The sequence below is a fragment of the Esox lucius genome, chromosome 19, assembly GCF_011004845.1.
Source record: "Esox lucius isolate fEsoLuc1 chromosome 19, fEsoLuc1.pri, whole genome shotgun sequence".
Classification (NCBI taxonomy): domain Eukaryota; kingdom Metazoa; phylum Chordata; class Actinopteri; order Esociformes; family Esocidae; genus Esox; species Esox lucius.
This window is the reverse complement of record NC_047587.1, coordinates 3,089,580-3,109,527: the sequence shown is the minus strand read 5'-3', so window position 1 is coordinate 3,109,527 and position 19,948 is coordinate 3,089,580. Positions and strand designations below refer to the sequence as shown.

General features: G+C 44.0%; 3 protein-coding genes across 16 annotated transcripts in view; 1 reads left to right on the top strand and 2 right to left on the bottom strand.

Annotated features, from left to right (window-relative positions):
- The first annotated feature begins 8 nt into the window (after nt 1-8).
- tmem138 (transmembrane protein 138) lies at nt 9-5,021 on the top strand. Of its 2 annotated transcripts, none has more exons than XM_034288430.1 (4): nt 9-43; nt 2,845-3,016; nt 4,141-4,216; nt 4,396-5,021. In XM_034288430.1, the coding sequence occupies exons 2-4, from the start codon at nt 2,891-2,893 to the stop codon at nt 4,506-4,508; spliced, it is 315 nt and encodes a 104-aa protein (XP_034144321.1). In that variant the 5' UTR covers nt 9-43; nt 2,845-2,890; the 3' UTR covers nt 4,509-5,021. The 2 variants fall into 2 exon arrangements, with proteins under 2 accessions (XP_034144321.1, XP_028970825.1); XM_029114992.2 differs by lacking the exon at nt 9-43 and adding an exon at nt 1,960-2,109.
- A 1,161-nt stretch (nt 5,022-6,182) lies between these two features.
- On the bottom strand, nt 6,183-9,833 carry tmem258 (transmembrane protein 258). 2 transcript variants are annotated; one of them, XM_010883191.3, is made up of 4 exons: nt 9,730-9,833; nt 9,085-9,194; nt 7,567-7,696; nt 6,183-6,402 (listed from the first exon to the last, which is right to left on the bottom strand). In XM_010883191.3, exons 1-3 carry the CDS (start codon nt 9,730-9,732, stop codon nt 7,570-7,572), a joined length of 240 nt encoding a protein of 79 aa, XP_010881493.1. In that variant the 5' UTR covers nt 9,733-9,833; the 3' UTR covers nt 6,183-6,402; nt 7,567-7,569. The 2 variants fall into 2 exon arrangements, with proteins under 2 accessions (XP_010881493.1, XP_034144035.1); XM_034288144.1 differs by lacking the exon at nt 6,183-6,402 and adding an exon at nt 6,452-6,470.
- Nucleotides 9,834-10,083: 250 nt separating this feature from the next.
- myrf (myelin regulatory factor) overlaps nt 10,084-19,948 on the bottom strand; it is a 48,369-nt gene continuing 38,504 nt past the window's right edge. For 9 of the 12 annotated variants that reach the window (XM_029114966.2, XM_029114957.2, XM_029114959.2 and 6 more), the window contains exons 17-26: nt 19,372-19,523; nt 18,749-18,832; nt 17,479-17,549; nt 17,190-17,306; nt 16,465-16,722; nt 16,061-16,154; nt 15,893-15,955; nt 14,650-14,755; nt 14,156-14,230; nt 10,084-13,762 (exon numbers count right to left, since the gene is read on the bottom strand). In XM_029114966.2, coding sequence (XP_028970799.1) covers nt 13,667-13,762; nt 14,156-14,230; nt 14,650-14,755; nt 15,893-15,955; nt 16,061-16,154; nt 16,465-16,722; nt 17,190-17,306; nt 17,479-17,549; nt 18,749-18,832; nt 19,372-19,523 — 1,116 coding nt within the window. In that variant the 3' untranslated portion in view covers nt 10,084-13,666. The remainder of the gene's footprint in view (nt 13,763-14,155; nt 14,231-14,649; nt 14,756-15,892; nt 15,956-16,060; nt 16,155-16,464; nt 16,723-17,189; nt 17,307-17,478; nt 17,550-18,748; nt 18,833-19,371; nt 19,524-19,948) is intronic. The other 3 variants (XM_029114965.2, XM_029114967.2, XM_029114968.2) reach the window with 3 other exon arrangements.

The window sequence follows — 19,948 nt, the reverse complement described above, 5'->3', positions numbered from 1 at the left end:
GGCGGTAGCCACTCAATATTCTGACCCAACCATACACCATAAGGTAGACGTTGTTTTTGGTCTAATTTGCAAATATCAACAGATCCAATGTCATATTGTTGAAACAAAATGTAACATTGCTACTACTCAAAATCTGCATTTATCATTGGGTAGCTAGCTACGCGAATTAGCTCAAGTTAGCTCGCTTGATAGGTCCATACTATCAAGTGCTACTACTACTAGCTAAGTAGGTAAGTAACTCAACATTATACTATACAAACGTTGCATTCGCTTTTTATAAACATTGCCATTTGCTATACGTATAGTTGACAATACTCAGCTTGCTGTATACATTAATAAAGGTGATTCTCAGTAAGAACTGAGGCTCGCACTCTTGCCTCGTAAGACTTGATTTCAGATCATGTAAACAACACGTGTTGCTAGCCAGCCTAAATTAGCTTTGCGTAACTAAGAGGGCAGCCACGAGACAATCGACTGTGAGTGTTGCTTACTACAGCCACTTAGTGACAGAAGCATGTTTCCCAAACGCCACTCTACTCGTATGTACTGTAATGCATCAAAAAGGTAGGGCACTTATTAGGCATTAGTGCGCCATTTGGGACGTAGTTTCTAATCTTCAATCCCTTCAGTGACCTCCCAGTGGCTGCCCAACAGACTTCGCATACAGAGTTTGTTAGCTAGTTACACGGCCTGGCCACTTGTGCTTTGGCTTTTTGATCCAGAGCATGTGAGCCCGGTGGGGAGATGATTTAGCTTACCATCTCTGAAATATTGCATTCAGAGCGGAATCCTTTTCCAAACTTGGCCAAGCTAATGAACTTGCCAGAGGCTGCACTTTGGCTGAAATATACAATGTATTTTTCTTTTGAACCACTTGGCATCTCTTTCAGGGAGGACTACATGGGTGGACGAGAAGACCAACGTGTCGACATGATGATGCCAAGCAAACCTTTCCTGCTCACCTGGAAATGATCCATCTAGTCCGATCTATTCAGCATGCCTATGAGAATGATGGATAAGCCTACTACTACAGCCTACGGTTCTGAACTGAAATGCACTGTAGAGAGACCTTTGTGTGGAGATGTGTTGACGGTCCTGCTTTGACAGAACCTGTCCAGAATGGATTTGACTCAAGACTATAATTAGGATTTGGAGTAATATATATATATTTTTTTTTATATATATATATAAATAATGAAATCAAGATCAGAAGACCTCTAAACATCCATAGATTACAGGTGGTCTATTAGGTGTTGACTGTAACCCAGAGGGAGTCAGGTGAGCAGGCTTGCAGGTCGTCAATTCAAATCCAACTCGGATAGAGTGGCTGGAAGATGGCTGTGTGAGCCGGGGTCAATATAGGTCACCTGCATGTAACAAAGAGCCCGAGACGAAGGAGCAGGGGCCAGAAGAGCCCGAGACCAAGGAGCAGGGGCCAGAAGAGCCCGAGACCAAGGAGCAGGGGCCAGAAGAGCCCGAGACCAAGGAGCAGGGGCCAGAAGAGACCGAGACAAAGGAGCAGGGGCCAGAAGAGCCCGAGACCAAGGAGCAGGGGCCAGAAGAGCTTGTGACCAAGGAACAGGGGCCAGAAGAGCCAGAGACCAAGGAGCAGGGGCCAGAAGAGACCGAGACAAAGGAGCAGGGGCCAGAAGAGCCCGAGACCAAGGAGCAGGGGCCAGAAGAGCTTGTGACCAAGGAACAGGGGCCAGAAGAGCCCGAGACCAAGGAGCAGGGGCCAGAAGAGACCGAGACCAAGGAACAGGGGCCAGAAGAGACCGAGACCAAGGAGAAGAGCCTGAGACCAAGGAGCAGGGGCCAGAAGAGACAGAGACCAAGGAACAGGGGCCAGAAGAGACCGAGACCAAGGAGAAGAGCCTGAGACCAAGGAGCAGGGGCCAGAAGAGGCCGTGAACTTTTGAAGCCCCACAACGTCTGTGTCTCCTGGGCTACACAGCCAGACCTTCAACTCCTAACCGTTGAGATGCTCCAGACAAACAACTACTCGTTGGTGCTGCTGGTCCAGCTGTCCCTGCTGACCTTCGACCTTTTCGTCAACTCCTTCAGTGAGCTGCTGCGGGCGGCACCCGTCATCCAGCTGGTGCTCTTCATGTATGTGCATTATGGTTTAATGTATGTGCATTATGGTTTAATGTATGTGCATTATGGTTTAATGTACGTGCATTATTATTTCATGTATGTGCATTATGGTTTAATGTACGTGCATTATGATTTCATGTATGTGCATTATGATTTCATGTATGTGCATTATGATTTATTTTTGAACTCATTAGTTCTTCAAACATTAGTTATATGATGTACTGTTATATAATGTAGTACTGCAGAATCCAGGACAACCATAACCGTCCTGTTCAGTGTGATCCACCTTCTACTGATGACATTGTAACTGTGATATAACCTTTGTGTTTCAGCATCCAGGACATAACCGTCCTGTTCAACGTGATCATCGTCCTACTGATGACATTGTAACTGTGATATAACCTTTGTGTTTCAGCAACCAGGACATAACCGTCCTGTTCAGTGTGATCCACCTTCTACCGATGACATTGTAACTGTGATATAACCTTTGTGTTTCAGCATCCAGGACATCGCCGTCCTGTTCAACGTGATCATCGTCCTACTGATGACATTGTAACTGTGATATAACCTTTGTGTTTCAGCAACCAGGACATAACCGTCCTGTTCAGTGTGATCCACCTTCTACCGATGACATTGTAACTGTGATATAACCTTTGTGTTTCAGCATCCAGGACATCGCCGTCCTGTTCAACGTGATCATCGTCCTACTGATGACATTGTAACTGTGATATAACCTTTGTGTTTCAGCATCCAGGACATCGCCGTCCTGTTCAACGTGATCATCGTCCTACTGATGATGTTCAACACCTACGTGTTCCAGGTCGGCCTGGTCTCCCTGCTCCTGGAGCGGTTCAAAGCCTTACTGCTGCTGTCGGCTCTCTACCTCACCCTCAGTATCTCCTTCCACTGCTGGATAATGGTACGGAATCATGGCCAGAAGGGTCTCTTTAGGATTTCTTCTCACTGGACCTGTGATGGAATGGCTTCAAGTTCTCTCAAGAAGCTGTCCATGGGGTTCTTCACTTGGCTCTTTTCGCCTGACTGTGTAAGCGGAGGCAGCCAAGAAGAGCCAATGTCACTGACTAACTACCCCCCCACCCCCACCCGTGTTAAATAGTGTAGTGGTTAGAGACACGGACTGCCATGTCGTCACCTATATTGATAGTTATTGTATCAATGTCATTCATGAATGAAAGAAAAACGAACGTTGAAATTTAATGGCTTTGGCAGTGTAAAATTTATCTTCAGTCTCGCTAGCAATTGCTCCATTCTTATGATTATTCCAAGTAGATATACTAGTAGGCCTTTTACTGGCTAATTAAAGCCATATAGTTCATAGATGCTATTTGTGGTGGAAGTAAATTTAATAAGAAACATCAGTCAGTAGAACTCAATTAATGGTATCTAACTAAATATTCAAACTTGACGTGACGTTAATGTGTGACAAAATGATCTAAGGTCAAAGACGCAATTTTCTGATGAGGTAGTATGTCCCAATCAGTTCCAATACTGGAAAACTAGCTTAGTACATACAAATGCATTACATTATACATTAGAGGTACTGTATATGTATTTGCCAGCCTTCTACAGTAATCTTTATACAAGAATACACTTTAGTTTTGTTAATAAACATTCTGTTGTCCACATTATTTCAGCAAAAAGGTAATAACTGAGGTAAAATTTGCATTCCCGCTGTTTAAATAGCGTAATAGTTAAAGACAGTTTGCCACATAGAAAACCACAGATCGAAACCAGCCAGGGAAAACAACATTCATCCCTTCAAATCGCAGGCTGGCTGAACTAGGCATGCCTGGTTCCTTTTCTGGTTTAATGATTCTTTGAGGAACAAATAAAATGTAAAATAGCATTTCACATTTATTCTTGAAGAACTTTGGTTTCCTCAGAGTTTCAGTAAAGAAACCCAAAAGGATCCTCCAAACTCTGATCTGTTATTATAATTAGAGTCTCGTATTGTCAGGACTTTGACCTGAAATAATGCAAGTTATGTACCCAACATCATTCTGATTGCTATGTTTCCTCTAGAACCTGAGGTGGTTGGAATCCAATCGTTTTGTCTGGACCAACGGTCTGCAAGTCCTTTTCGTCTTCCAGAGGGTTGGTAAGTTCTTTGAGCAAAGGGAGCAGTGCTTGGCCGTACTCTGTGTTATCTGGTGTCTGGCGGTCGCTTCTCCTTCTCACAACTACTTAGTTAGCGGTGAAACCAGACTCTGGAGCGCGGTGTGGTTTTTCTTGGACCCGTTCAAGGCCTGGTTAACTAGTGGTTGTTGTTACCCACAGCGGCCGTGTTGTACTACTACTTCTACAAACGGACCGCAGAGTACCTGGGGGACCCGCGGCTGTACGAGGACTCTGCCTGGCTGAGAGATGCGTTCGCCAGGGCTCGTCAGTGAGGACGGGGCTACCGTCGCTGCTGAGGACCCCCAGGGGGGGCTGTTCCAAAACCTCTCTCTACTGTGTGCAGAGGTGAACGTGACTGTGGACTCGGTTGGAGCCACCTGAAGATGCGCGGATCTACACAGGGCATGTTCACCCAGATGAACGGGCACTTCTTCAGCATGTTCTACACTAATATGAACTTCCTTGCATCCCTGTAACCAGGCAAACGTTGACACTCGAGCACAATCAGAAGCACAGGTTGTCTTTTTTTAAATTTTTTACCTACATACATAATGGCTTACATGAATTTAACTTGGTGTTTTTTTTTCTCAGATTTGATATTCTGTGTTCTAAATGGCAACTTAAAGTAGTGGACTAATTAAGGAATAGAATGTAATTTGTATCCTGAATGGATTCTGTGAGTGGATCCTTCTTCAGACAGAAAATATATACTAGTCCAGTTTGCCTTTTTGATGTTACATTTAAAGAATGGATAAAACCAAATAATTCTACTGGAAAGTTACAATTCTGTATAAATCAAAGTTTTTTAATTTTATTAAAAATCTGCTTTGTCTGTTCTCCCAAGTTTCTTGTTTTTCCCAACAGAGAAAAGTATACTTTTAAATCTCAAGTGTTGTTCAAAAGGAACCACAAGCAAAGACCCAAACAGCACAAGGCGTTAAAGACATTGAAAACACAACCAATACTTGAGATTACAGGTCATTGTAAGGGTATTATCATGTCCACAGACTGGCAGGTTATAAACAACAGTCTGGTCTATTCTTATCTCTCAGATTACTACAGGTTTAAAAGGTCCAACCACCTGGAGGATATCCAACACAAACAGTCCAGCGGTCCTAAACAGCCCTCATGTTGCTCTTTGCTGCAGGTCAAATCAACATTTAGGGAATGTAAGTGTTTTTCATACAAATCAGAAGATACTTTCCAGTCCTTGGGAAAAACATCAGAATACACTATGACAGATCTCCCCACCCATTATCCTAATTTCAAAGGCTATGAATGGACTCCAAAGTGTACTGTCAAATAAAAACGTAGTATTCGGTCAAGGACGAGCAGGAAGACAAGGTTACCAATGTGGCTGGCGGGGTTTATTAAATCCTGTAACAAGGATTTGTAACGGCCCGTTTCATGCATCAAACAGGCCGTAACCAACAGTTTCAACTATCCTGGGGGTCGTGAACCCAGGCAGATACGTTTAAGGAAGCTAAACTAGGCTACATAAGTTGTAGATCAAAAACAAGACTGATGTCTTCTGGAGCATTTCGATAAATAACATTAGGTGTCAGAAAATCACTACACATCTGTAACTTCTATGTCTTAGCCTCTAAAAGACTAAAGCAGCAGTGGGTGTGAGATTCCTCTGTTGGTCAACTCCCAATCCACAGTTCCCTCATCAACTCGTACATGAACTTTGGCAGAGACCTCGCAGACATAAACATGGACAGGGTACCTTGTGATCCAAATGACTAAATCTAAGGATTTACATCCCTAGCGTTATTGGCTGCCTGTCATAAGGACATTGAAACATCAGCACAGTGCCTCTCTGTGGAAAACCAATGCAGCTAGCACCACGTGGTGGTGATTTTCTTTCCACTGCATTCTTCTAATAAAATCACCCCAGAAGTATCAAGACTGGCTCACTTACCAGGAAAGACAACACACACACACACGTTTTATACAAATGTCTCTTTATTATTTTGAGCCAACCCACATCAAACCTGGGACAGACGCAGATCAAGGTTTTAGGTCTGTGGTCCCGCCCCCTTTAGTGCCAGCCAATCCGAGACCATAACCCAGCTTCTGTTGTGAAGAGTCCACATCCTGTCTTCATCTCCTCCACTGGGTTGTTCTGTATCAATATTATTTGGCAATATAACTGTAAAACATCTGTAACAGATCACACAATATAACTGTAAAACATCTGTAACAGATCACACAATATAACTGTAAAACATCTGTAACAGGTCACACAGACAGACACAGATTTTTGTTAAATGACTGTCGCAACAGATGCGCAAGTTAGCTGCAGAAATGGCAAAAGCGTTTGTTTTGTAAGACAATGTAAATACAAATACATGCATCTTTAAAACATTTGGTCACACAACGGTTTAACTCATTTATAAATGGGTATGACTGTCTAACTGCATTGCATAGCAAAAGCTCTGTAGTTACTCACAATGCTTTGCTTTACCTGTCTAGCAGCACTGTTCTCAGTAGACATCCCTGTGATATTGTCAGACGCTTGGAATGAAATGTGCATCGTTTGTGTTGCTGAGCAGTGCCCAGAAACATTCAATCCAATTGTTTGCTGCCATCAGACCCTCCAAATCAAGAGATGTCAATGTTGGCACATTCTACATCCTGTCTGTAGCAGCATGAACAACTTCAACTGTGACGAGAGTGACACAGACCGCTGCAAATCTGTTTCGGCGCCTTGGCAACACATACGTTGAACATACCCTCCCAACCGTCTCCAGGAAGTTCCAAACAGAACAATATTGCAAAAAAACAGGGCTTCACTTCAGAGACAGTAGTACCTACAGACCCCTGTCAGATCCACGCACCCTTCTACTTCCTCTTTGCTCGTGTTATTGTTACGATGATGTCACGTCACTGAGAACACATGGTGTTTAAATGTCTATAATGAATGTTGCCTGCGAGTTATTCTCTATTCTATGTTAACACACGTTTGAGCCACTTCTACTCCTACAGTACAATCATTGTCGCACTGCTTAAACCGATCTGACAACCGGCTTGTGCTGCAGCCATGACAAGGCAGAACTAGAAAACATTTCGAGACCTGGAAAATATTTGCTGAAAGAGGTACCTCTGTTTCCCACTTGGAAGGTTTAAAATGAAACCAATAGGAAGCTCTACAGCTATGCCGCGTAAGTGACTGTGATGAACCAGTAGGAAACTCTACAGCTATACCGCGTAAGTGACCGTGATGAACCAATAGGAAGCTCTACAGCTATGCCGCGTAAGTGACCGTGATGAACCAATAGGAAGTTCTACAGCTATGCCGCGTAAGTGACTGTGATGTTTCCTTACCTATCAGACATAGATGCCAACCCACAGTAAGAGAAACAGCACGCCAAATCCCATGAAGAGAGACGCCACCAGGGAGATCAGCAGCTCTTTGTACACGTCTCTGGTGTATTTGGTAGACGTCACCTCATAGCTGGGAATGAAAGTTAAGGTGCAGAAACAGTAACGGTATCTGGCAGCCTAGTCGTTATAGAGTTGAGCCAGTAACTGAAAGGTAACCAGTTCAAATCCCCTGGCTGACAAGGTGAAAGGGCAGTTGTTTTGCCCTTGAGCAAGGTACTTCCTTGTGTTAACTGTGCTAGATTAGGGTTTGTGCTAAATAACTAAAATGCAAACGGGTCAACAGCTGCACTCTCCATTACAAAACATCTCAGTTTATAGCCGACAGATTCCCTCAAACTTTTTGCTATTAATTCATTGATTCTTTTGCCAATGTTCTCTCTTTTTTTCCTCAGAAATTGCCTTCATGCTCTCTGTCCATACATCACTCATCACTCTCTCTTCCTCGCCACTGTCCCCTCGAACAACAAAACTGTCGCAGTCACACCTATCTTGGACCCCCCCAATATTCATAACTTCCGCCCCATCTCCAAACTTGCCTCCCTACTGCAATATCACCTCCTCAATAACAGTTTATTCAAGCCTCTTCAGTCTGGGTTCTGACCACTCCACAGTACTGAAACTGCCCTCCTCAAGGTTGTCATTGACCTCATCTCTGCTGATGCTGGTGCCCTCAACATCCTTATCCTCTTCAACCTGAGTGTTGTGTTTGACACAGTCAGTCATCAGATCCTCCTCAACCTGGGTGTTGTGTTTGACACAGTCAGTCATCAGATCCTCCTCAACCTGAGTGTTGTGTTTGACACAGTTAGTCATCAGATCCTCTTCAACCTGAGTGTTGTGTTTGACACAGTTAGTCATGGAGACAGGACATTCTCTAGGGCTGCTCCAAGGCTTTGGAACTCTCTTCCACAACCGTGACTCTAAATCTGTAACTATCTTCATCCCCTGCCTCAAGTCTCATCTGTTCAAACAAGCCTACCCCTAGCCCCTGCCCTTTCACCAGTGTCATGTCGGAGTCCTTTTCTCTAAGTTTGTCTGTGTATTGGCCAATCGCTGTCCTCGGATGTTGTTTGTTTTGTACCTGATGTAAAGCGTCTTTGAGTCCCAGAAAAGCGCTATATAAGTTTAACATATTATTATTTATGTTTCTTTTGGAAGTTTGTTCCAAATGTTTCACTTGAGGTAGCTGTCTATGTACACTACAACCACAATCACCTTCTTCAGTTCTGACTCCTGTAGACCCTCAAGGCCAAACAATCCCATGTGGATATTTAATCTGCAACAGGTAACATTTAACATAAATTACAAATCCAGTTTATTCAAAACTCTGACTTATGGAGAGACTTTTTACATAAAAAGGACACAGGACCAACTACCCAGGAAGGTTCAACACCCCTGATTCCCTGATGACCACAATAAACCGTGACTATTAGGGCAGACGAAAACATGAAAGGATACACAAAGAACCAAGCAGTGAAGAACATTCCGATAGCCAAAAGGACCACAGTGAGGTGGGGGAAGACAGCCGGGTTCACCGGACTCGTGTATCTAGTCATCGCCTCGAGCTCCTACGGAAAAAGAGACAATCGAAGTATACTCATTCAGTGTGTGTTGCTGCTTAAGGACATAATAGCCAGCTTTTCCAAATGGACATAAGTTTCCACTAGCCAAATGTAAATAAACACTTTGTTTAAATGTATTCTCTACCCAGGTATATGTAACTAACTAGCAGGGTGCACACAAGCGTATTAACTGAGAGACCATGGCAGTGGCTGGAGATCTCATCTTGAGAGGCAATGTCTGTGGAGTCTTTTGTATTGGGTGTTGTCAACTACAGCTCTAGTTAGATGGCTGAGAAACTAGGCTTGATGTTGTTCCCTACTACGTTATACTGGCTAGGCAGAATGTAGTAACGCTGCATGAATGACATTAGCCAACGTTAGTTAGCAACTAGCTAAAGATGTCGGCTAACATGAATATTACAACAAGGAAATGTCTAGCAACACGTTTTATGCCAGGTTTTTATTTAGACGAATTACACTAAAAACGTTTTATATATTCAGTTAATATTTAGGTATAAACTGCATTTGCTAGCTCACTTACCATTTTGTTAGGTTTCTGGTTTGCTTCTACAGATTCGAATTCAAGAGGAAAAGAGCCACGTACTCCTTGGGCGTTCTCAGTTCAGCATAAATACATTACTGCCACCTTGCGGGCGGGAGCAAACCTTTTTATTGCTGAATGCAAGACAGAATATTGCCCACCGGGTGGACCAGGTACTGCAAGATTTTGTTCTAAATTGGCATGAAATCACCCCAGACAACCGACATTCTCCTATGATCCCGTGCTGTTGCCTTACACCTGTAATTTCTCAAATTTTTATTATTCAGTACTAAAAATAATTGTCCCTTTTCATTTCCTCCATCTCTGTTCTAACACAACACACACACACACAGCTTGTTTTCAATCAATATTTTATTTACTGAATGCATTCATATTATAACAACATCAACAGGAAATGAGACAAAAACAGTATAAGACTAAAAAATATATGTTATGATCATGTATTAAAAACAAAGCTAGAGGCAGTACTAAAAAGCACAGATATGTAAAGAACAGTTAAAATGCAGGAATAAGAGAATAGGGGGGAATAAGTGACTGCATTATATATTCTTAATCAAATATACGTAAAGTATTTAGTGTTCTGAAGTGCTTCAATCCATAAGATTTATAGAAATAAAACATATTTGAAAATGAATGATTTTATCGTTAATTTAAAGTTAAAATGTTGTGGCGTGCTCAATTGCATGTGTATTCTTAGTCTGTGAGTGACATAAGTAAAAGCCTAATCGTGATTTTGATAGGCACAGATTTTCATAACGTAACCATGGTGACATACGGTATAACAGCAACGACACATTAATGACACACAAATAACATAAAACTATAATGATAAAACAACATGAAAATGAGCATATATTGTTACAAAATGAAGCTACACGGTAACATTTAATGCATTTCTATACCATTTGAAACCACTGGAACCACCAGAAAGAGCATTAGGCAGTTCATATGTACAGTGCAAAACTAGAAGTGCTATGCTGGTTTCACTGGGAAAGCTGGTTGGTGCATAAATAAGCTACAACAGGAAACTACTGCTGGATAGCCTAACAAAAATCATACTGGAAATATACTATAGTACATTGTCATCATATTATGTAATCTTCAATCAAGTATATTAATTTTCACATATTTTTTATATTCGATTTTGGAATACATGATAGGTCAACAGGGATGTTCTGAATCCCAAAGGGTCCTTTGTGATTCACCAATGCACATATTACACACAAAATACTGCATAACTTAAGAAGCAGTTAACAGTAAATCAGAGTAGTCAGTGAGTAAGGAACCACTGCAAGCTGTATGCTAATGGAAGAATACAAGTGAACAGCTGGGTTATCCAGAGAAAATCTCTATCAACATGGCTTTGTGAATGGCTGTTGTTTCCAGTCAGGGAAGAGAAGACAAAACGTGTTGCATAGATCCAGAGCAATGAATGGACAGGCTATAATAATACAATAGTCCAGTGTATAAAATCCATGACTCTTTCAGAGGGCTGCTATCATGGCCACGCGCCAAACCTTTTTCTCCTCGAGTTGCACAAGACCAGGTCACAAAATGGCCGCCTCTGTTCTTTTAAACAAAGAATGTCTAAAAACGGTGGCTCACACATGAACAGCATTAAATCATTAAAGTTCATGGCTGCTTCTGTCTTGCGAGAAAGATAAAAAAAAGTTTTTTTTGTTGTTGAGTCAGATAAGGCATAAGTGGTTTAAAAAACATCATTCAAATGTAAATGTGTGTTTTCAACATCATGATTGAGAGCAGAAAGAGATCTCCAATCTTCTTAAATTCAAACAAATAAAACAGACATACATGCTAACAAAGTTATTATCCTTAAACCCACATATTTAATTTGCTAGTGGTCAAACTATTACATATAGTGAGAGTGATACAGTGTACACGTTTCCAGTGGCCAAGTTACAGTGTAAAGAAGTTTCCAGTGGCCAAGTTACAGTGTAAAGAAGTTTCCAGTGTTCTTGTATCAGACAACAACAATTCAGTTATCAGCTGCTACAGTGATCCTACAGTGTATACTGTTCTCCATTCAGGCACAGAATTAGAATCATAGAACTAGAATAATGATATGGTTCCAGAATCATAGAACTAGTATAATGATACGTTTCCAGAATCATAGAACTAGAATAATAATATGGTTCCAGAATCATAGAACTAGTATTATGATACGGTTCCAGAATCATATAACTATAATAATAATATGGTTCCAGAATCATAGAACTAGAATAATGATGCAGTTCCAGAATCATAGAACTAGAATAATTATATAGTTTCAGTACCAGTGTTTCAATGTTCCAGTAAAGTGTACAGAATTAGAATCAGAAAATTAGGATCACACTAATTCCATGGTCCTAGTACAGTGTCCCAGAACATACAGTGCAGCTGCTGAGCTCAAACCAGTGTAATGAGTCTTGTGTAAGCGATTTGCTGTCCAGTCTAATCAGGCATGATGAGTCATTAGTCCCATGTACTCTTAAAAGCAGGGACCCATAAAGGATGCTCCTGACTGTGCATATTCATCACATTTATGAATGTGTCCTAAACAATCTGATGTAGTGTTTGAGTTTCAAATGACAGCTGTCTGAAGAAATATACACACGCACGCACACATGCACGCACGCACAAACACACACAATTATCCAGCAGACTGTTTGCACCATTAAGAGTTCTATGTCAGTGTTTCTCAATCCTGTTTGTGAGCGTGTGTGTGTGTTTGTGAGCGTGTGTGTGTGTGTGGACTCCACAGCTGTGATTTGAAGGCATATTATTTTGGAAACTCAAACAGTCAGAGATGAATTATAAAGAATGTCATATACCTAAATTATTAAATATAACTTTTAAGACAGTGGATCCAGACCCAGAATACACCAGTGCCATAACATAGTCATGCACCTCTAAGATCAACATTTTGAGAAAGGAAATAAGTTTCTGCAACACTAGCAGAACTGACTAAGGCTGTCTCTCAACAGCACAAAGGGGAATAAGTTATTCTACATGAAACCATCAGTTTGTTCGTTTGTTTAGAGTTGTAAGGAATGGTAACAGTGTAAATACAAAAAAAGTTAAAACTATAAATTGGCAACAAGAAATATATTTTTAAGATATAATGGGCATGGCAATCCCATGCATTCCTACCAGACACCAAATGAGAATGAATCAATGCTGACTGATGCCCTTCCTACACCTTCTGATTGGCCAACATTTGTGCTGGCCAGTCCAGTTCAGCTCCTCTGAACTTTTTGATGGTAAAAACTGACCTATCATGGATCGGGACAGATCATCTCGACTGTTTATACAACCTCCACTGAGAAAGCATTGGAAATCACAGGTTCAGATAGTGTATATGACCTGGTGAGTTACTGCTCGTTCTCTACACAGTCCGGCTGGACTGGAGTCAAAGAGCTAGAGTGATAGGACCAGGAGAAACCCTGGGGTCAGTTCAGAAGGTGTAGGTGTTCAGAAACCCTGGGGTCAGATCAAGAAGTGTAGTAGTTTGGAAACCCTGGGTTCAGCTCTGAAGATTTAGTAGTTTGGAAACCCTGGGGTCAGTTCAGAAGGTTTAGTAGTTTGGAAACCCTGGAGTCAGTTCAGGAGGTGTAAGATTTTAGAAACCCTGGGGTCAGTTCAGAAGGTGTGAGTGTTTAGAAACCATGGGGTCAGTTCAGAAGGTGTGAGTGTTTAGAAACCATGGGGTCAGTTCAAAAGGTATAGGAGTTTAGAAACCTTGGGGTCAGTTCAAAAGGTGTAGGAGTTTAGAAACCTTGGGGTCAGTTCAAAAGGTGTAGGAGTTTAGAAACCCTGGGGTCAGTTCAAAAGGTGTAGGAGTTTAGAAACCCTGGGGTCAGCTCAGGATGTGTAGTAGTAAGGATAAACCAGCTTGTATGCTAGGTTCCCTGTCTTGTCATGCGCAGCTGCTCTGAATGAGGAAGTGGTAGTCAGAGTATGGTGGAGTGTTGCTGGCGGAGTTGTTCTCCTCTCCGCCACAACTCACTGCACTCTGTCAGAAGAACAGCAGGTCAGAGGTCAGACAATGCAACTTTTTAACGTACTGCATGTACTGCAAATCAAGCTTTTTTTATGTTTAAATATAATCAGGTAAGTACTCACAGATTTAATTAAAGTTTAAATATAATCAGGTAAGTACTCACAGATTTTTCTACGTTTAAATATTATCAGGTAAGTACTCACAGACTTTTTTAAACATTTAAATCTAATCAGGTATGTACACACAGACCTTTTGACATTTAAATGTAATCAGGTAAGTACTCACAGCCTTTTTTACATTTAAATATAATCAGGTAAGTACTCACAGCCTTTTTTACATTTAAATATAATCAGGTAAGTACTCAGACTTTTTTTAACGTTTAAATATAATCAGGTAAGTACTCACAGACTCAGCAACTCTGAAGTGATAGGTGACATCCTGGAATGACAGCACGGGTACTGACCACAGATGATCTGTCCCCTGAGGAGAAGGAGGTGCGGTCAGTTGGTTGCTCCATGTGGCCAGTGGTCCGGTACAGGGTTAGTCCAACCAATTCAGGATGTGTTGGAAGCACAAACTAACTTTGACTCAACTTTGGTTGTAAATGTTCTATAACTTAGAGTCCTCACTGCGGACTCGCAAACCGTTTCGGGACCGTATCAACCGTCGACTTACACATGTAAATACTTGCTTTCTTGGGCTGTATTTTATCTTTTAATTGAAATGGAACTGACGCTTGTGGGTAATTTCTCTCCCAGTTCGTATGGTTGTGATTAGCGGTGTAGTGATAAAATGCAGATGGGTACATTTTGATGAAGCTGAAGCTTCAGAGATTTCAGATCCATTTTCGTGACAGAAGGGGGATGAACTGTAATGAACTGGTGTCAGTGTTGCAGTACCTTGGTGACGGTCTTCTGTCCACCGTCCAACTCGGTCTCCGTGTGGTCAGGACACAGGCGACCCCTGGTCACACCACACTGTCTCACCCACACCAAAGCCTTGGCTCTGAGGACAGACACCGGGGATAGATGATACCAAACCTTATGTTATGAAGAACAACTACAGGTTTGTTGCTTACTGTGCAAACACACACACATGAAACAAACACACACACACAAAAGATGAACGCACTTATTTCATCCACTTCATCATGACTGAGGATATAAAGACACATCTGCCTATGTCGGTCTAGGTCTTCATGTGTTTCAGTGGGCCTTTTGGCCAGTGTGTCTCGGTGGGTTTTTTGGCCAGTGTGTCTCGGCGGACCTTTTGGCCAGTGTGACTCGGGGGGACCTTTTGGCCAGTGTGTCTCGGGGGGACGTTTTGGCCAGTGTGTCTCGGGGGGACCTTTTGGCCAGTGTGTCTCGGGCGGACCTTTTAGCCAGTGTGTCTCGGGCTGACCTTTTGGCCAGAGTGTCTCGGGGGAACGTTTTGGCCAGTGTGTCTCGGGGGGACGTTTTGGCCAGTGTGTCTCGGGCGGACCTTTTGGCCAGTGTGTCTCGGGCGGGCCTTTTAGCCAGTGTGTCTCGGGGGGGACGTTTTGGCCAGTGTGTCTCGGGGGGACCTTTTGGCCAGTGTGTCTCGGGTGGGCCTTTTGGCCAGTGTGTCTCGGGGGGGCCTTTTGGCCAGTGTGTTTCGGTAGGACCTTTTGGCCAGTGTGTCTCGGGCGGGCCTTTTGGCCAGTGTGTCTCGGGCGGGCCTTTTGGCCAGTGTGTCTCGGGGGACCTTTTGGCCAGTGTGTCTCGGGGGACCTTTTGGCCAGTGTGTCTCGGGCGGACCTTTTGGCCAGTGTGTCTCGGGGGGACGTTTTGGCCAGTGTGTCTTGGGCAGGCCTTTTGGCCAGTGTGTCTCGGCCAGTGTGTCTCGGGGGGACCTTTTGGCCAGTGTGTCTCGGGGGGACCTTTTGACCAGTGTGTCTCGGGGGACCTTTTGGCCAGTGTGTCTCGGGCGGACCTTTTGGCCAGTGTGTCTCGGGGGGACGTTTTGGCCAGTGTGTCTCGGGCGGGCCTTTTGGCCAGTGTGTCTCGGGCGGGCCTTTTGGCCAGTGTGTCTCGGGCGGGCCTTTTGGCCAGAGTGTCTCGGGCGGGCCTTTTGGCCAGTGTGTCTCGGGCGGGCATGCATTCCGTATACAGGTCTACTCACGTCATGTGCAGTGTGATCTGTGTGATGCTGGAGTTATGGGTTGATTGGAGTGACACGGTGTAGCTGCGGACAAAGCAAGGACCCCCAGATTAACACAACACACTGCATCCCACCACAGGGATCACAAATAACTGTACCACACATAACAGAAAAAGGGTGGAAACCCACCTGCAGCTGTCAGGATGTGGACAGTGGTGTGAGAAGATCTGCTGGTTTGTTTCCAGAATGCGGAGGTCGATTACAGAGGAATCTGAGCTGTTGCCTGGGAAACATGAAAAGGAAACGGTAAGCAAGCATAATACCAGACAAACAGTGTGTGTTTATTCAAACATATATCAATCTATCAATCAATCAAATGTATTTTATAAAGCCCTTTTTACATCAGCGGCTGGAACAAAGTGCTTTTACAAAACACCCAGCCTGAAATTTGTCCCAAGTGTGTGTCTGTGTGTCTGTGTGTGTCTGTATGTCTGTGTGTGTCTGTGTGTGTCTGTATGTCTGTGTGTGTGTGTGTCTGTGTGTGTCTGTATGTCTGTGTGTGTGTCTGTGTGTGTGTGTGTGTGGGCGGTCACCCTCCGTGCTTGTGTGAGTGTCATCCCTGCGCTGTCTCCGGGGCAGATTCTGCTGGCCCCCGCCAGGTTCTGGCAGCCGGTTGGCCCCCCCCCCTCCTGCCCCTGGGTCCCCAGCAGGGGGTGGCCTCTTGGCTTTGGCCAGGTACATGGGGGCGGAGGTGTGGCTGAGACGGTTCCGGTAGCGCCCATCCTTATCAACGGGCCGGGACTTGGCCTTCTTTCCGATGCTGCCCGGCGTCGGAACCGGACCGCTCAGATCTGGACCGAGTGGTTCATTTATTTATTTAACATGTATTTAACCAGGGAGACACGTTGAGACATAGGTCACATTTATAAGTGTGTCCTGGGAACATTAATCCTATAATAAAACAACATTTAAATACAGAAAACACAACGGTTACACACAGACAGGCATCATCTCAATCAATCAGAACAAACCCATTTCTAACAGTATGAAAAAGACTGACATCATGACGGCAAACAGCCACAGGTCACCTTCCAGTCTCTCCAGGATGCTTTCATCAAGAGTGAACAGCAAGACACTTGTTTTGTTCATTTATTAATTTAATTTCAAAATGTTTCTCTTCTACCAATTCTGCGATGGTTATCAATAACAATGTAATTACCTCCTTATGAAAGTTTCATACATGGTTTATGAATATGTCATGAGGTATTAGTATGACTGAAGCATTCCATCTGCTATCGTAACACAAATGTTTTCTTACCTGATGTAGACTGGTTGTTGTTAGGCAAAAAGGCAGTTGCTGATTGGTTGTTTATGGCACTTGTAGGCGGGCAGCAAGCTGCAGGATTGGACATTGAAGGAAATGGTGGAACGGAATCTGTATGACATTCATGACAATGTCAGATCTTGCAATTTGAGAAACCCCCCATCCCGACCCCCACGGTACAAACCAAGACGGGTAGTTATTCCAGCTACTAAACAGATTGACTGTCAATCTGGTTCTGCATCTATAGGATGAAGATGGATCCGTTTTAGTCTGTGTCTCTCACCTTGTGGTGTCAGGACAGTGGTCTGAGGAGAGAAGTTGGCACTTCTAGAGGATTCCACTGCAGACCTGGTCCTGAGGGATGCCAGATACATTATCAGAGACAATAAAATGTAAATAATTCAATGAATTACAAATATATAACGTAAAGAAGTGAGGAAGTTAATAAATGTATGACGTGAACGCGCCCAGACCCCACAAATCAGCGTTGCACCAACGCCCCCAACAGAAACAGTTGGTAGCTTGCGGAAAGTTCCAGCTGGGCCAGCCCCACCCTTACACACCTGCCTCCCATTGGAAGCTCGTCTGGGGAGGGCTCCCCAGGGAGCAGGTCGGGGCTGAGGCCAGTAGAAGTTAGAATCAGAAGGAAGAGGCAAACAATGTGGCACCGGGCAAGAAGGAGGTGGAAGAAGGAGGTGGAAGAAGGAGGTGGAAGACAGCCAGGAGATGGAGGGAAACCGCCGAATATACAACCACCAGCAACCATTCCTCCCAAATCCCCACCAGGAGGCTGCCCCAACCACAACGCCCCTCCACAAAACGGGGGTTTGACCTTTGGTTTTGATTCGTTCTGTGTCCGTTCCCTGTGTCTCTCCCCTTTACAACACATAGTTACCTTACAATCTGCACTGTCACGTATTAGTGTGTAATACATGCTGAAATAATGAATCAAGCTGCACAATTCAAACTGCTGGATGGGGTTTCTATGCTGGCCTTGGCCTATACAGAGCCAAGCCCTGCAATGAACATGCCATGTTGCAGACGGGACTGACAAGCCAGTCAACAGGACAACAATGAGTCCAGACCACTTCAGACACCCGGGCAGAGAAACGCCCTCATTACCACCTTAAAGATAAGAAAATAAAAGCTCAATTGATCGAGGGAGCAGAGAAGGAGAGAGAAGGAGGAAGAATGAGAGAGAGGGAGAGAACGAAAGACAGAGATAAGAACAAAGGAGGAGAGCGACAGAAAGGGACATGGGTGGGAGGATGAGGGTGGAAGGATGAGGGTGGGAGGGACATGGGTGGAAGGATGAGGGTGGAAGGATGAGGGTGGGAGGGACATGGGTGGAAGGATGAGGGTGGAAGGATGAGGGTGGGAGGGACATGGGTGGGAGGATGAGGGTGGAAGGATGAGGGTGGGAGGGACATGGGTGGAAGGATGAGGGTGGAAGGATGAGGGAGGGAGGAACGAGGGAGGGAGGGACAAGGGAGGGAGGGACCTAGGTGGAAGGATGAGGGCATGAGGATGAGGGCGGGAAGATGCGGGCCTACCATGGACAGAGTTGTGGACAAACAGTGACAGTTGCAGTGAAGAAGGGGATCCAGGAGACGTAGAAAGAGCAGGAAGAAACACGACTACAGAGACACACAGGAGAAAAAGAAAGATATCGTAGAGGAAATCAGATACTACACACACCACTACAGAGACACAAAGGAGAAAAATAAAGATATCGTAGAGGAAATCAGATACTACACACACCACTACAGAGACACAAAGGAGAAAAAGAAAGATATCGTAGAGGAAATCAGATACTACACACACCACTACAGAGACACACAGGAGAAAAAGAAAGATATCGTAGAGGAAATCAGATACTACACACACCACTACAGAGACACACAGGAGAAAAAGAAAGATATTGTAGAGGAAATCAGATACTACACACACCACTACAGAGACACACAGGAGAAAAAGAAAGATATCGTAGAGGAAATCAGATACTACACACACCACTACAGAGATCAAACGGACACCGAGACAGCTCAACAAGAGAAACAAATAATACAGACACTACAAGGGGCTTCAGTTAAAGGAGAAAGTAGAGAGAATACACAAATGCTTTAACAAGGGCAAATGGAAAAGGGATTAGCTGGGGCCACGTGAACATACATACCCATCCTTCTCTGAGACGTCCCCTCTGTGGTGTAGTGTCAACGCGTACAGGACGGACATGGAGATGACACTGAAGGCCATGACAACCACCAGAGCCAGAATGGTTCCCTGCATAAACCTGTGGCTGATACAGCCCTGCTCTGGGGGTGGAGTCTGGAGACCACAGGATCACACAGGTTAAGCACAAAGCACACAATACAACACACACAACACACACAACACAGCATACACAACACATCACACAACACCATGTACACAACACCACACAACATACACAACACAATACAACACGCACGACACACAACACACACACAAACAACAGACACAACACACACGCACAACAGACACAACACACACACACACAACATACAATACAAAGGAGAGAAAATAGAGAGTAACCCCACGTGCTACAAAGAGGCCGCTCTCATCCATTTCCAATGAGAGCCAGCGAATCACGGCGACAGTGGGCGGAGCTACTCTCTGAGATAAAATCTCCCAGCGACAGCGACAGTTGAGAGTGGAGAAACTTTCAACTTTATGCTAATTTGCAGCGAGCGGGAAATGACCGAGTTCAGTGA

Bases quoted from the DNA above. Each gene is read 5' to 3' on its own strand.
- tmem138 (XM_029114992.2), top strand. From the start codon at position 1,982: ATGCTCCAGACAAACAACTACTCGTTGGTGCTGCTGGTCCAGCTGTCC. The intron at 2,110-2,844 runs GTATGTGCATTA...TTTGTGTTTCAG, and splicing joins ATCCAGCTGGTGCTCTTCAT to CATCCAGGACATCGCCGTCC. The intron at 3,017-4,140 runs GTACGGAATCAT...TGTTTCCTCTAG, and splicing joins CCTTCCACTGCTGGATAATG to AACCTGAGGTGGTTGGAATC.
- tmem258 (XM_010883191.3), bottom strand. The intron at 7,697-9,084 runs GTATCCTTTCAT...TTTCATTCCCAG, and splicing joins TTCACTGCTTGGTTCTTTGT to CTATGAGGTGACGTCTACCA.